Source organism: Sesamum indicum, linkage group LG9 (genome assembly GCF_000512975.1).
Source record: "Sesamum indicum cultivar Zhongzhi No. 13 linkage group LG9, S_indicum_v1.0, whole genome shotgun sequence".
NCBI lineage: Eukaryota > Viridiplantae > Streptophyta > Magnoliopsida > Lamiales > Pedaliaceae > Sesamum > Sesamum indicum.
Window position 1 is genome coordinate 4554460 of NC_026153.1, and position 16815 is coordinate 4571274.

The window sequence follows — 16815 nt, forward strand, 5'->3', positions numbered from 1 at the left end:
ACACTGAAGAGGATTACAACAGAGCCAATTAGTCATAGAAAGCTAGAAGGGCAGGTTTTATTCCGAGCAAGAGATGATGCTAGAAACGGAAAGTGGATTAATGATTATGCATACGACAGAGTGCATCACCATTAAGGTCAAAACTAGTAATAAGTATATTACATTTCCAAATTGTTTTGACACTTTTTGAGCAGAGTATGGGAATCCTGCTGGTGAGGGAGCCGCACTCAACTCCTTTTTGAATTCAGACGGGAAAGATTTTCCAGAAGCAACACTCTCCGTCAAAGATGCTTGTGAACCAGGACTTCCTGGCAGTGAATTTCTATTGCCCTGTGCGCTGGAATCTGTCTGCCCAAAAGAAGTAAAAGAAACAGAAGGTTTAGCTTTCTCCTTTAGATCTGTAGCACGTCGTTCTACACCTCCACCAGATTGTAGTGCAGGTTTGTCTGAATTGCCAATTTCACCAGATGGGAATGACAAAAACTTCCCAGTAGAAGGTTTTGACGAATCAACTCTTGCATTTGATCTGGTTAAAGACCACCCACTTGGTGAACTTGTTGGTGGAACTTTACCTAATGGCTCCACATTCCGACCTGATATTGAATAGTTGCTCATTGATTGCTGAAAAGAATCACCGACAACTTCTGCTGTGAAGAAACCTGTACTGCGTTTGACTTCAGATATTGATTGATACTCTGGATTACTATCTTGGTTCTGCTTTGTGGAAAGGGCTTTTTCTGGCTCATCAACTTTGACTTTCACCATCTGAGAGTTTGTAAGAGGCTTCTGCCCCGTGTTTTCAGTGTAAGTTTGTTCTTGTGATCTGCCATCTAAATGAAAAGATGGCGATAATTCATTTGTGATAGTGGCCTTAGCACCTGTCTTTCCAATAGCAACTCTACTAAATTCATGAGATTCAGATGGCAAAGAGGTTGGCACTCTACTTTCCTCACCACCTGCAGAAGAAATCACGGAGAGTTGATGGTTCGTTGATGCCTGGGAATCATCCTCTTCTTCATCAGCACAAACTTCAGATGATGCTAAAGCCCCTCGAGCACTACAGAAGAGAATATATTTTTTAAATGTAGCTTCCCAAGAGAAGAGAGTGCAACCGGAACAGCTAACAAACTAAACGACAACTGGAGGGGGGGGGGGGTTTACCTGGCAAAGTGGAAAACTGAAATCTTTCCATCAATGGTTTGGCATACAATTAAACAACACGGTGAGACTTCGGTTTCTTCATCCCCCAGTGTGAATCTGACATTTTCATTCTGGGAAACCTTGTCAACAGAGAGTCCCATGATTACATTTTCTTCACCATTAACTGAGATCAAACAGTTTAATATCAGAGAATTGACCACCTCAATGACACCAGTTGGAAATGAGATGCATCTCATTACTAATTCAACCAACTGCTAAACTTCGATTCAGAGTTTATCAGTATTTTGCAGCTTCATAGGGAATAACTGAATTATTTTAGCCATACATGCTTTCGACTCTAATTTCGCATCACCCCCACCCCCCATGCCCTCTCTCTGCTCGTTACCCCTCATGTCCATTGTAAATTTTAAATGTTATACAAATTGCAGAGGAAATCTAGTGATCCTCAAATAATCTCAATAAGTTTGGCATATTATACTAACTCTGATTTTCCAAGTACTAGGGCATGAGACCTCAGCTGCATGAATAGAGGGGTATAGATAAACGGAACATACAACCAAGTGAATAACCATGCAACACACATGTAAATGAAATACTCATTCATAAAGTCCTATCTTAGTTTCAAGTTTTAGCACCTTGAGTATCGATATACAAATTCCAAGCATCATTAAGAATTTCAATCACTGCAGCTTCATTCTTCCCACTGTCCAGTGACCAACAGAACAGTCCAACATGCTGGGAGAGATTCCTATTGGCAATAAATGCCAGCCCACTGCAACAACAGAAAACCACAGCTCATAAGAAGTCACATCATCGAGTATCTGACAGAGTGAGCAGTGTGTCGGATCATTCTAATGGTGAGTGTATTTATTAGTCATGCATGTGAATAAACAAAGGTCAATTTTAAGGGCCAATATCATCTTGTTTATCTTTCTTTCCTTGGGTGGGTGAATCTTGTGCCAGACGGTAGTTCTTTAAGAAATGAAGTAAAGGTAACTTAAATATTCACCACAAACTATATATCAGAGAACTGCATTACTAGTAATGCAGTAACATGAATTGGAGGATCTATCAAGAATTCAAGATGCAATATCCTGCATCTTAGGATGCAGTAAAAACTATGCTTAAGGAAGTAACAATAGGAGAGCCACGATTTCCTGTAATGACTAACAGGACTGAATATCAACAGTCTCCAATTGTACAGTGAAGCTGTCTGTAGAGTTTTTTCATTTGTGTCTCCAGTTTCAACCTGTTACACTAAGTGGCATTTTAATAGCTTGACCAGAGAAACCTAATTAATCTTTTCTTCCTCTTTGTGTGATATCAATTAAAAATTCAATAAACTTTATCCACAAGGCAAGGATGCAACAAAGGAATAGTTCTGAGAACTAATACTTATTGATGAAAAATGAGAAAGAGATCAATCAATGACGAGGAAAATAATGTCAAACCTCAGCCAAAACCCCAAGCTCCTAGGTGAAAGCAGACAAAGCTCGTCTCAGCCAACTACCAAGTGCACTATTTTTTATCAATCAAGAGAATACTACCACACCCTTACCAGGTTATGACATAGGAGCAAGGCCATCCAGAAGAAGTTAGAAACTTAGACCTTAATTTGGGCAACTGTTTTGAATAAGATTATCTTCCCTTGGTCACCATTTGAATGCTGGACCTTGAACTGGCATGAAACTTCATATGAGGAAGTGAAAGTTTTATGTTTCTTTACTTTCTCAGGCTCAAAGAGTAGTATTTAGGAGTTATTAGGTCAGATCTACTACAATGAGAGGGTACTTACTTGGAAATATTGCCATTTTAGGAAATGGATATATATGTGGACCTCAAAAAGAAAATAGGAGCTGTTTCTTTCTAGGGGAAGAGTGTAACAACTAAATTGAGAGAGGCAAAATGAATAACAAGCACAGAGCAAAGACTCATGAAAACTGAAAGCCTGTTGGCCCCCACTAACAACGGCCGGAAACCAAATTAGCACAGGCAAGTACAATTCAATCTTCAGCTCAAAGCCAGAAGGGGCAATGATAATTGATCCAGACAAAATTAATACAAGAATAGAACTTTAAAGCCGAGTGTTTTTCTATATATGTTCTCATTTCCCAAAAATTATTCCACTGTCTTATTACTTGGCCTCATTTCACTTTTGACCCCTCTATCTAGAAAGGTGTCGACTTATCCTATATTCTAATTTTTGGCACATTGCATTCAAATTGGGCGAAAATCACAATGGTCCTAGACGATGTAGATGGAAAATTGGTGATATGGCAGCAAACTAAACCAAATGCAACAAAGCACAATTTTTTTTTTTTGGTCTTCTTTTTCACATTTGCATTTGTTTTTCTTTAGCCACTACTCCCATTTGATTATTCTTTTTGCCCTTCATCCTCTCCATCCCTGCAGAACCCCTCCACCCCCAATCATTGAGACCTCAAACCAAGCAGACAGAAAGAAGAAAAAAAAAAACCTGTCATACAAATTTACAGAATGCTATAAATTCATCGACTAAACCCAACACTATATGAAATTCCCAGAAACCAAGTCTTTCAAAATCCTGCCTGAAGAACCTATGACCACGAAAAACCTAAGCATTGAGGGGTTGTTGACCATTGCCAAGGTGTTGGGTTTGGCAGATTCACATATTTGGGTAGGGTCAAGCAGGGTCTAGGGAGTGCAGTTGGGTTGGATAGGACATAGGGTTGGGAGATGATGGAAGCTTGGAACAAGTTGAAGAAAAAATACAAAATGGGAAAGATGGAAAGAGAAGAAAAAAAACAACTGTAAAAAGAAAAAAAAAAATAAACAAAGGAGAAGAGTAGTTTCTGTGAGCATCTACTAGTCAACTTTGCTACCATGTATCATTTTTCTTCCAGTTACGAAAATCCCCATTTTTCAATCCAAGTCATCAACTTCCCTACTATCTTTGCAATTTCCAGTCAATCTGGATGCCATGTTCCAAAAATTGTAAGATACAAGCCAAATTGCCACCCACCAAAGTAAAGGACCAAAAGTGAAATGAGGCTGCCAGTTTAACGGGACCAGAAATGCACTTCTCCCAAGGATATAGTATATGTAAGGTGCAAAGATCATGTCACAGAGCATATTCTTGAATCTGGCATCCAGAAATTTTCATTTTTCAAGTTCCAGGATTATTTATAAGCTACCAATATGGAGAACAAGAACAGAAAAAGAGAAAACTTGCATAGTAAATACTTTCAGCTATTTCACAACAATATCCAAAAGAGCAGATGTCAGATATTATAAAGGACTGTAGTGTAAAAGAGCACAAAGAGAAATGGTTACAGAGGTTATAGAAGAATAGTTAAAAGAAGTTAATAATGTATACATACTAAAGATCTAGATAGCTGAGAAACAGATGTGGTCCATTTCTGATGGGCACAGCATCAGAAGAAAAATCCATGAAGACATTATTGAAGGATAAGACAATCGGCTTTGCAGCTGCCTGAAAGCAATAAGCAAATAAATATTTGAATGCAGTCAAAATAAGACATAAAATCTGAACCCAATAAAAGAATCATTTGTCACTAGAATCAATAATCAATTATCTATATCCACTTATTCAACTACATCCCACTCAATAAAAGGATACAGTAGGTCATGGAGAAGCCAAAGCATCTTATTCTGCAGCACTTAACAATATTACTTTTATCGTTTTTAAGACACCTATGGCATATACGTTAGAAAAGAGGACAAAGTACCAAGAGAAATTTAATTTACAAAACATATCCTCCAACAAGGACAAGGAGCTATCCATCACAAAGTAAAAGCCTACGAACAAAACTCTCATCTACTTGGCTGTATCAGTGAGCTACCAGCAACATGAACTAAATGAGCACAACTTGAACTTCAAGTCCTTGGTGAGTTACTGCCTCATGCAGTGCCTTTGTAGCAACACAAGAAGCCAACAAAAATCAAGAAAAATGAATGGTTGTATGAAGAACTGAAGATATTGTTTCTTTCTATTGTATATATTATATACTTTTTGCATGCAGAAAGGCTGTAAACCTGTAAGGTACTCCAGTACTACAGAATTCAGAGAGGGCTGTATCAGTCATGACTATTGAAAAGGAAATACACTGTTCTTTTCAAATATTTTCTGGACATTGTTTCAGACCCTTAGGACCTGTTTTGTTTTCTTGGACCAAATATGCTTCTGTCCTTACTGTCCTTTCTTCAGTCACTGCCATAGTTCTTTTTTCTATATTGCCATCATTGGCAAATATCTCAACTAATTTATTACTCTTATGGTATCAGAAGTTTCTGAACTGCTCATGCACATGCAACAGCTGTGGCCACATGTGAACAGATTACAAATAGTGCTGCCTGAACGTTACAAGGCATCATTCTTGCATTTCTATTGGAGAAAAATACATCCTAGTCTCAGTAGATAAGGACATTTTTGAAAAGCCAAGGAGATTACCCATCAAACTGGAGCAGCAAACAAATTCAGGATCCGGCTTTTTTTGCCTGGGATGCTAAATATTCAAATATTGTAGCTTTGAAATACTATGCAAGCTGAAGTAGAGAAGTTATTCGAATGTACAAGGTACCTTAGTTATTCTCAAGATTAAGACAAAAATAACCAGTGCCAAACAAGCTTGTTATCTTTGGCTGGTCACAGTAATCAGATAGCTCGTTATTGGATTGAGCTAGACCATTTTCAGGATGTCAAGTTGTTACGTAGTGAGGATGCAGCTACGAAACTACAAGTCTCACAATCAAACTGCTACTTGAGAGGGATCAAACTGACTTTTACTGCTTCCAAGTTTTCCACAACACGTTTAAGCATCATTCGGTTATCCTTGCAATGAGGAATTAGCATGATGCAACAAAAAACTATTATTCTCAACATGCAAAGCAACCCAAGTCTAGCAGGGTGGAACTTCGAAGCTGGCGATTGCAGTGTGATCGGACTGCATTTATGTTCATGACTTTTTTGCAAGGCAGCATCTCTTTACATCTCAAACTTGCCAACCAAGTAAACGTGTTTGGTATGCCATTAAATCCATGACGAGGAAAGGCCTTGTAAAAATCTTGTATCATGCAAAATTAGACAATTGGTGGGGAAAAAAGACCAGTCAACAGTTGGATAACCATGGCTAACAACATATATTCTTATACCATAAGTCAAAAATATCAAGAAATATAAAGAGTTGGAAAAAATGACAGTAATATATCTGCATCACCACAGCAAAATATATCAGAAAATGAAACTATACAAAATCAGTAAGGAGCAAGACTGAAAAGTTACTTCAGAAAATGATTAGCAGAGAAAAGCTACAGTGATGAGAAAGAATGCATACACTGACATCAGTAATCTTTCTGCCCCTGGTAGTGATGACTTGGACTATGTAATTTTCCTCCTCTCCGTCGTCATTTAATTGGAAGCATCCAACAGCTAGACAATCTGGACGGATCCATCGGATGGAATCCACTGATAATCACAGCACACAGAGTAATAATAAATAAATAGAAAACAAGGAGCTACATAAAAGAGGTACTGTCATAAGTCATAAAGGATAAAATAGTCAAGGTTTATAAAGTAAAAAGGGGGGAAATCTACTTCTTCATCATTCTTAAAGTGCAACTAATCATCAGTGTTTGCAACAGAAAGAAAACAAAATCCCTAGCTTTGTGGGGGCGGGGGCGGGGGCGAGTAAACGATTACATACCTACCCAAAAGATACCTCAAATATTATAATGCACACTCTTATGATATTGGATGCAGGAACTTTTGATCTCCAAATTTAGTCTCAAACTTTTGGTGGGGTTGCCTGGTTAATTTCCCTAAAAGATTCTACATCCAAACCAGATCTCCTTGTTCTGTTCCTAATATTTATAGGGCACAAAAATATGGATCTTTCACTTATCAAGCACTCTTTACTCCTAGCATGCACTGGCTAGAGAAAATTGCCAGCTGCTAAGACAGAACCCAACGCTATATTGCAGTGACAAAGGCTTAGGACTTATTCGGCGCAAAATCATTCTCAATACTACTCCCAAATGTTCTTTTTATCCACAGCACAATCAGATGAACCATCCAAAAGATGTCTTTACATTCTTGCTGTGTCGCTGCAGCATCACACTACCTGTCTTCCTTCCCAACAGATGGGCATCATAAATGTGCCTACAGATCATTTGACTGAATCCTCCTTTATCTCGGAAGCGATTAACTTCAGAAGCAGTAAACTTCATGAAAGCCATAAATGTTAAAATGCGATACCAAAACTTACTGATTAGCAGATATTAAACATAAACGCCCACAACTACCAGAGATTACAGTCTGACACAACAGTCTGGAACAAAAACCTAAGTCTGTTTTCATTCCTAAAAGCAGCATGAATATATTAACTGGCAAAAATCCAAATGATGTGAAACAGGAATGGATGATGACAATCTATTTCTTCGTATTTGGCGGGTGTTCATCTTTTAAGATAATGCCTTAATGCATTTTTAAACAGAAACAACTTAGTTTTAGAAGAAGTGCTAAATTCATAATCCCATATTAGGAAAAAACATTATGATCAACCAAAAAACCTACTAGTTGCTGACATAAAGATGCCTATACTTATGACTAGTTATGAATATGAAGAACCATGTTCCCGTTTCAAAACCATGAACCACAATCAACGTACCAGGTAACCACACTTCACCTGTTGGAGCAAATGGTGAAACTGTCATGTCCAGATACCTCTGGAAGAGTTAATTGCAGGACTTGCTTTTACCTTAGTTGCAAAGCATATTAGTGCAGACTGCAGAAAAAAGGGAAGACGGCCAGCTACGTCCCTACCAGGTATTGCATACACAAACAACTTATAGGAAACCCTAGCTTGCAGGCACAGCAGTGGCTCAAAAGGCTGATGTTGAAAAGGAAAGGATAAAGTGCCCCAGAAAATAATAAACAGTAACATAGATCATTATGCCAATAACAATTGTCAAGAATGTCTACCTTTGAACATAATGAAAATAGTCTCAACAACCCGTTGAACAAAGTGAAAATAGATTGAACAAGAATCAAGGGGATGCCATATGCAGGAAAATAGACGAAAGAGGAAAGAAAGACAATATACAGAGGGAGCATACCTTTTATTACTTGGTTGACATCAGAATCACCAACCACTGACTGGAATTGTAGCAAAAATCTTAATTTTTCCTCAAATTCTGATGACAAAATGCTGACGATGTTCTTTTTTGCCACAGCAACAAAATTGCCTTTAACACTCCAGTCGACTATAACAATAAATGATGTTAGTGAGCAAAAGAAACTTTACAAGGAACAAGGCACTATATCTTCTGCAAAGAGGTTATTCACCGGAAGCTAGTGGTATGTTGGTGAAAGAGAAACATTGTTTGTGCTCCAAAAAAAAAAAAGGATACTCTGCTAGCGTAAATGAATGTCCCTTTACTTTTTACTATAACCTACAACTAATATCCGCACGTGAAGTCTTAGCATAAATAATCTTCTAGACTCCAGTAAAGTCACACCATAGTTGATCTAGTATTGACACTGTCACACTGATAAATAGTAAAGACACCAAACAGATAAAGCATACCAGAATCAACGCCTTCCATCACATAGCTAGGGGGACCTTGACCAGACCCATGGTATAACTTTCCATCATCTGAAAGAATAACATAAGCTTTTGCAACTTTTCTAGCCCAGCGCATATCCTTGATGCAAATGGAATCATCTAGTGAGACCGAATAGGAAGGCTTTTGGTCCTGTTCAATGTCAATAAAACAAATTATAACTTCTCTAACAACATTCAAAATCTGCTCCGACAAGTAATTCGAAATTGAGCTTCACAAATTTTCTTTGATAAGTTATATTCCACTATATGTGCACCAAAGGAAATGATGAACATAGAAGCTGACATGTTTGTTCCAAAAGGGTATGAAAAGATAAAATAAGAAGAAAGCATAGTCCAGCTCAATTATACTTTGTAAGATAGCTAACATGCTCTCCATCTTACAAAAAAAAAAAAAAAAAAAGTGAATACTCATAAGAGTAATGATGGATAATAACTGGCACTTCAACAAATTAAGCATGTATGGGTCACTTCTAACAATAATCATCCATGTGAAACAAATTGTCTAAATATTACTCACTATTTTAACATCTTATTGTCAAAAAATTTTACTAATTACCACCTCATTTCTGTACAACTGCAAATTCTGCTAACAGGAGACAAAAATGATCAACCATCACGATGCTGATCACATTACTCTAATAGCCTCAAAAGCAAACTTGACTCAATACAACTTTTCCAGTTGAGTCAAAATTACTTCCCAGATCAAGGTGCCCAGAAAGACGAAAAAGGATAAGGAAACAGTAAAGGAACGAGAGGATTGCCTGAGAATGCATTTTAAGTTGCAACCCATATGCACAACAATTAATCAATAACAAGGAAAGCTTGGAGCACAAGGAAGCCATACCTTATGGAGCAGAGCGCTAACAGCAAAGAAATGGACATGGTTGCCAATAGTGACAGCGAGCAAGGAATCGTCAGACGACAGTGCCAGTATTGAGACCTTTCCTATGGAGACATCCACGAGACTTAACTCCTGTACAGATGGGCCGGTTTGTTTCTCCTTAATTTCCTCGGCCGATGCCATCACGTCCTTTGTCCTCGCAACACAAAACCCTAAACCCAAGAAACACGAATAAATTCCTAGGGTAGAAAAAGAAAAATGAAGGGTTCTTGAGGGAAGGAACCAAAAGGAGATGGGAGGAAGTTACCCTGGGGATGAGCTACAAAGAGGAGACGAAAGCGTTCGGATACGGCCAAGGGTTGGGAGGGGAGGCATTGGGGGTCGAACTCGGAGCTGTCATCCGACTTGATAGGAACGGGCTCTCCAACTTTACAGAAGCGGTAATTTCTGGAACCGACTTCGTCTCCGTCAATCTCGTCGTCCAATTCGAAGAGGGGAGCGCCATCAGTTGTGAGGTCAAGTAGCGGAGGATTTGCCATTGATGTGTTGCAGTGAAAAGGAGGAGAGTGGCAATGTAGAGAAGCAGAGGAGAGGGAGACGGTGATTTCGGTGTGCTCTATGGGCGGGAAGATTGTGAGGGTACGCTACACCTAACATACGACAGACCTAATGAGAAGGCAATGAACCAAAACATGAAATTCAGGCAGGGACTCCACTCTCAACTCTCAACTCTCAATACATTGCATTTGCTTCCAATTATGAATTTTAAATCCCCTTATTATTGTTTTTCAAAATTTATATAAAAAAAATTAAATAATATTTTATTGTATATTGATAGGCTATTGTTTCCACTAAAGCTCATTATTATCTCTAAGTTGTCTGAAACTTCATTTTGAAGTCCAACTCAAATATTATATTGATAATACTCTTAAATTGTTATTTTTTATTTTATTTTTTTTTAAATGAGATGTGGTTTATATATTTTATATTATTTATAACATATTTTAAAATTATGAAATATTATTTATTATATATTTTAAAATTATAAAATATTATTTATTATATATAGTATAAAAAAAAAAAATCAGTCCTCAACCACAAATGAAATATTATTTATTATATATATAGTATAAAAAAAACAACCCAGTCCTTGACCACAATTTAAAGTTTTCGACACTACTTTTGGAATACCTATATACCCATTAAATATAATTTAATAGGTCTTCCGAATTATTCAGATTATTTTTCAGGGTAAATTACGATTATTTTACATTATATTTGTCATAATTATGAATACTCTCATATTGTATGAAAAATTACAAATATCACCCATAAACGATAAGGTGGAAATCACCATTTTACCCCTATTGATTTTTTTTTTAATTGTAAAAAATCGTGCGAGTGGATAATGTAAATAAGCCATAGGACATATTAGTCAATTTTTTGAATATTGTGAAAAATATATAAAATTATAATTTATAATCTAAAAGGACATTTTGATCAATTTAAAATAAAAATTTAATGAAAATCTAATAAATGCTAATTGAATGACTCATTGTTAAACGGACATTAAAAGAGGGTATTCGTAATTTGACAAACAATGGCAAAAAATTTATAATTATGACAAATTTCAAGAAAAGTGGCTATATTTACCTTATTTTTTAACCGTAATTATACTATTATATTTATTAAAAAATTTTCACACGTATATTATTCGACTTTTAATTCTAAATTATTTTTTAATTCCAAAATGATCATTCAATTCACTTTTAATCACATATTGACTTTAGTTTTGAAAAATTGTATCGTGTCTATCTAATATGATTATATGCAAGCAATTACGAGCAAAAGTAAATAAAAAGGGGATGGGGGGGTTTGCAGCGTCAAAGGAGTATTTGCGGTTGGTTGGAGTGGAGGGCACTTAAATAAAAATAGTGGACATGTGATGCTCAGTTCATACTGGTTGGTTGCCTTGGACTTGGAGGGATTGCGGAGTGCGGGCTGAGCTTTCCCCCAAATTAGATAACGCTACTCACTGTCACAGCTCACAACGCAACCCATGCTCACTTACCTAAACCTCCTATACCATTTCATTTCCATCTCCATTTTTACATCTTCTTCTTTCAAAACCCTAACAATCCCACAAGAAAATACATCACCGCCACCGCCGCCACGCCATCCGATTTGCTGCTTTCGTCACCTCCACCAATTTCTTCAATTTGGAGTGTTCTAGTCGGCGCCTGACGCGCGAACTCTCTGTATCTAATTATTCTTTTGCCGGGTTGTGTCTGAAGATTTTTATTTTTATTTTTATTTTTTTTGTGGGTTTCCTTTCTATATAATATTTTATAGATGGAGGGGAATTCTGCGGGGGGCGGCGGCGGAGGGGGGACTGATGTGGAGTTGCTATGCAAAACATTGCAGGTGGAGCACAAGCTTTTCTACTTTGACCTCAAGGAGAATCCCCGCGGCCGGTACCTTAAGATCTCTGAGAAGACTTCAGCGACCAGGTCCACCATCATAGTACCTTCCAACGGCATCGCCTGGTTCCTTGATCTCTTCAATTACTATGTCAACTCCGATGACCAAGATGTCTTTAGCAAAGAACTCCAGCTTGATACCAAGGCACCTCTGATACACCCTCGCACCAATATTCCCACCCCGCTGATACAACCTTTATCTTTTTACGTCCTGCTTTAAGTTTTTGCTGATATCTGCTTGCAGGTATTTTATTTTGATGTTGGCGAGAACAGAAGGGGACGCTTTCTCAAAGTTAGTCGATCATTCCTGCCTTTGCTTTTTGGTTTTTATGTATTATTTGCCATTCTCTCTTGCAATGCGTGCATAAATTATCAGCTATTGTTGCTTGTGAAGCAGTTTTGTTTATTTGCGGAGTTCCAATTAGCAACTGCCTACTTCAATATTTTCGTGAACATGTGGTCTGTGGGAGGTTCTTGGATATCTAGCATGAGAGCTCGTAAAATTCCACTATGTATTCTTATTCAATTAAGCTGTTATGAGATTCAATCTCTTTTGATATCTAGTGCTTTGTGCAATCCATTGAGTGAAGACCATAATTGCATACTGTATAATTCCAGGAAAGAGCTCCTCAAAATACCACAATGGTGTCAATTTGTGGAACTGTTGACAATAGGAAAGATAAAACTGAACTTTTATTTGAACTATAGAAGACTTCATGCTATTGAATTTAGTAAGAACAAAAATCCAGTGGCCTACATCTGCAACAAGTGTACAGAAAAATCAAATCAGAGAAAATAATTATAAATCAGTGGTAGGCTCATAATAACTGTAATGACTAAAAAGTATAGGTTGCAGATTGGGTAAGGAAAATCTCTAATAAATTTCCTAGTTTGATGTATTGGTATAGGGAATTCTAGTCAAAGTATTTAGTTCAACCCTTGGATTTGAATTTGGAGTTGGATAATCCTTTTCACTCACAAGGAATCAAGAATCAGATTTCCTAGTTTCATCTTCTGACCAAGGAAATACCAATACAAGGGTCTTGTTATCCCCTTTTATAATAATCTAATGATGGATGATCTCTTCTCTCAAAAAACCAAGATTTTTGCAAGTTCCTAATTTGATTTGATGATGAAGGAAATTCTAATTGAAGCATCTTGTTCATGGTTGGATCCATGTTGATATGAAGATTGGATGATCTTTTCGCTTCAAAAGAAGTGAAGATTTCAATTTCCTATTTGGTTTATCGATTCAGGAAGTCTGAAGCTCTATTGAAGCGTCTGTTTATCCATTGGATCCATGTGCATTTGAAGGGTGGATGATCTTTTTGCTTCATAACATATCTTGAGAACATCTAGTATAGGAACAAATGCCCTCTAAAAGCTCCCAAAACTACTCAACAGCATTTGGGCCATGGGGGGTGGTAGCTGCTTCTTGTGTTTCCATCTCCCCCCATCTATTTGACTTCTTTCTTCCATGTTTATTTAAGCTGTCTCCTTCTATTCGTCTTTCTAATATATATATATATTTATTCGTAATGAAATTTTCGTTTTTAAACTACCACAAGTTTTATTGTATTTTTAGTTTATCACATAGTTGTTAAAGGCGCTGTAGTTGTTAAAAGCAGGAGTCTGCAAAATACGCAAATGATAATAGAAACGCTGTAGTTTTATCATGTCATATTTGAGGTAGTGTAAAGTATATTGCATAAGAATAGCAAATGATGCCATAGTAAACTCATTATGTCATAATGCTGTAAACAGTTATTACTATGTCGGTGGAAAACTTGCAAAAGCAAGGATGATGATAATTATATCAATACAGTAACGTGCATTCAGTTGCCTCTCAATAATTCACTTATGCTATGTTTCAGTGATCATATTCACCGTCTTTTGATTTGTCAAATGTGCGAAACTTGATCTAAATGCTTTAAATTGCTTTTAGAAAAGGGTTAATTACACAGACCTCCCCTATTACTAGAGATAATTACACGAATCTCTCTTCTTAGTTTGAAACTCTGGGCACTTGAAATTGGTTAAAGTTGATGGAATATGTGAGAATACAACTTCAACCGTGCTAAGATTTAATAGTTAGAAGGGGATAGTTGCAATGATTTGTAATAAAAGGAAGTGTTATGTTATAATCTTCACTGCATTTCATTCTTTTTATCTTTTTGTACAAGCGTCTTTTGTAAATGAATTGGTTCCTTATGCAATTAAAGAAATGACCAGGATAATATATAAGAGAGACCAAACAAGCATTACATTGAGCTATTTCAAGCAAAGATATTTAGCACAAGAGGAACAAACATTATGCATGCACTAGCTTCAGCTTCTAAAGACTTTGGCTGTCCTTTTGATGTCACATCTAATGGACCACAATACTGGTGTTTTTCAATTTGAAAAAAACATTATTGAAGACAACTAATTATCATGACATAATTGTTGCATCCACCATTCTGTCACGTGGATATTTGATAAGTACTTTATCAGTAAATTATCAGGATGGTTGAAACTAACTTGATGTTGGTCATCATAGGCAAGTGTTGTATGGGGTTTGTACTTTGTACAGTTATTGGATAATCTATATAGGAACATGGAAATTTGGTTCATTATCTTGCAGGGGTTGATTACAATATTTTTGGATTATGCCATTAAAAAGTGTTACACTATCAAAATACGTGAAAGCATTTTGAAAGTCTATATAAGTTTTAGTCATGGCGTTATCAGATTCCCATAGGTGGATCTCCGAAAAGAGGTGATTGTTATTAGAAAATAAGTAACAAGGCCAAAAAAGTGTAATTTTGAGACCAAGAGGGGAGGTATAAATCAGCATCAGGCTCTGTGACCATAGAAACTAGTAGCACCCAGTAAGCTAGTCCCACTTGAGGTTGAAACCAGCCGATGATGATGCAAAGAGCTACAGTGGTTGATGAGGAAAAGATGCATTAGTGCATATCAAAGCTTTAGGTTCTAGAAGTGCTTTTATTAGGGAGATTGAGTAAAAGTTGGAAGCATAGGCTATGCTGATGGTGGTCTAATTGAACTTGTTGAAGGAGAGGGCTGAATGTCATGGGTTTGTATAGTTAGAGAGTGATGTCAAAGTGTTTTACGTATGGAATCTTTCTTGCAATAATGCAATTAAAAGCCTTTATTTTTGCTAATAAACTAATGCATGCAGATATCGGAAGCTTCGGTCAGCCGAAACCGCAGTACTATTATTGTCCCTGCAGGAAGTGCCCGAGATGAAGGGTGGGCGGCCTTTAGGAATATTTTGGCTGAAATAAATGAAGCATCAGGGCTTTTCATACTGCCCAACCAGGTAACATTAGATCTTTGTTTTGTGTCTATCCCTAGTTACTCTTGAGATACCTCAGTAAGCAAACCTTTGTGTACTTCTGATTGTGTTTTAAGCATCAGCAGAACTCTGAAGCCCCAGAACGCCTTGTTGGGCTTTCAGATGATGTGGGGGCTGGTTTTATATCCAGCCATAGTTCTCAACCTGCCCCAGCAGCTGACTTGAATGTTGATCGGACTTCTGATCTGCCACCGACTGATGACATAGGTAATTTAGGAGTCTCAAAGGTAATAAGAGCTGATCAAAAGAAATTTTTCTTTGATCTCGGCAGCAATAACAGAGGTCACTTCTTGAGAATATCCGAGGTGTGTATTGGAAAATTTTACTGGATATAACTATATTGAGTTGTTTCACTCTGTGCTTTCCTAAAGTTTAGAAAGTTGCAGGTCACGGGTTCAGATCGCTCCTCTATCATTCTCCCACTTTCTGGCCTGAAGCAGTTTTATGAAATGGTGGGTCATTTTGTGGAGATCACTAAAGATCGGATTGAGGGGATGACTGGTGCAAATGTTCGGACAGTGGACCCTCCTCAAAGGTGAATGTGGTAGAGATTCTGGTTGACCAGTCAACTCTGTGTTGTCTAAATAGATTGTGATCTATGGCCCATTTATTGTGGTTGATCAGGGTGCATCTGTGTTCCGCTTGCCAAGTGCTTTGCTTATTTTTGTTCCAGTTATGTCTGAATAAGGCTGCTGTCCGTCTTCAATCAGAGACCATTTATGAAAGTTAATCAGCTTGCTTCTAGATAGAATGATATATATATAAATAAATGAGAATAAGCACTCTTTTGTGCCAAAAGAATGGCATCTTTATTTAGATCTCTTCTTTTCGTGATTGCGAGTTTCTGATTGTTTACTGTTGGAAATGTGAAGGCCTTCCGCTTTTGTATAATCAGCCACGAGAATTGGATGCTGTGTTCTATCCTTTTCTCAGTATGTTTCTGGACCTGTCATCTTGATTCAGTTTAATGTATACATTCTGTTCAGATGTTTCTAATTCTAAATGAGCTGCTTGCACAGTAATTATAAATGTGTCAACACTTGTCTCCTGGACTCAGTTGGAATGTATACAATCTGTTCGGATGTTTGTAGTTTTAAAGGATCCGTGGCACTGTATTTACTTAACGATACTGACCATTCATTTTTGTTTCTTATCGAATCGAATTACAAATACGAGAGTGTTTAGTACCGAGAATATGTTTGAATGGTTGAATACTTGTGCAACATAATTGAGGTGAATCAAGTTCATGCAATTTGGAGTTGCAGCACAAGTGCACTTCAGCATTCATTTCTTTTTACTTGTAAATTTATTTATCATGTAGAGCATTTGAGATTTGGAACATGGCCAGGCTAT

The 16815-nt window shown here is 37.1% G+C and overlaps 2 protein-coding genes across 7 annotated transcripts in view; one reads left to right on the forward strand and one right to left on the reverse strand.

The window, feature by feature from the left end:
• The window catches only part of LOC105170619 (nuclear pore complex protein NUP214), a 19687-nt gene extending 9318 nt beyond the window's left edge, over nucleotides 1–10369 (reverse strand). The window contains exons 1-9 of one of the 2 annotated variants that reach the window (XM_020696644.1): nucleotides 9932–10369; nucleotides 9628–9836; nucleotides 8745–8913; nucleotides 8275–8421; nucleotides 6501–6625; nucleotides 4521–4633; nucleotides 1797–1933; nucleotides 1162–1324; nucleotides 163–1057 (exon numbers count right to left, since the gene is read on the reverse strand). In XM_020696644.1, the coding sequence (XP_020552303.1) occupies nucleotides 163–1057; nucleotides 1162–1324; nucleotides 1797–1933; nucleotides 4521–4633; nucleotides 6501–6625; nucleotides 8275–8421; nucleotides 8745–8913; nucleotides 9628–9836; nucleotides 9932–10163 (2190 nt within the window). In that variant the 5' untranslated portion in view covers nucleotides 10164–10369. Of the gene's footprint in view, nucleotides 1–162; nucleotides 1058–1161; nucleotides 1325–1796; nucleotides 1934–4520; nucleotides 4634–6494; nucleotides 6626–8274; nucleotides 8422–8744; nucleotides 8914–9627; nucleotides 9837–9931 lie in introns of both variants that reach the window. The other variant, XM_011091457.2, reaches the window with a different exon arrangement.
• On the forward strand, nucleotides 11514–16484 carry LOC105170620 (transcription factor Pur-alpha 1). 5 transcript variants are annotated; one of them, XM_020696757.1, is made up of 6 exons: nucleotides 11514–12249; nucleotides 12349–12396; nucleotides 15286–15426; nucleotides 15525–15767; nucleotides 15849–15997; nucleotides 16087–16484. In XM_020696757.1, exons 1-6 carry the CDS (start codon nucleotides 11977–11979, stop codon nucleotides 16190–16192), a joined length of 960 nt encoding a protein of 319 aa, XP_020552416.1. In that variant the 5' UTR covers nucleotides 11514–11976; the 3' UTR covers nucleotides 16193–16484. The 5 variants fall into 5 exon arrangements, with proteins under 5 accessions (XP_020552416.1, XP_020552415.1, XP_020552417.1 ...); XM_020696756.1 differs by having other exon boundaries at nucleotides 11515–12249; nucleotides 15519–15767; XM_020696758.1 differs by having other exon boundaries at nucleotides 11515–12249; nucleotides 15528–15767.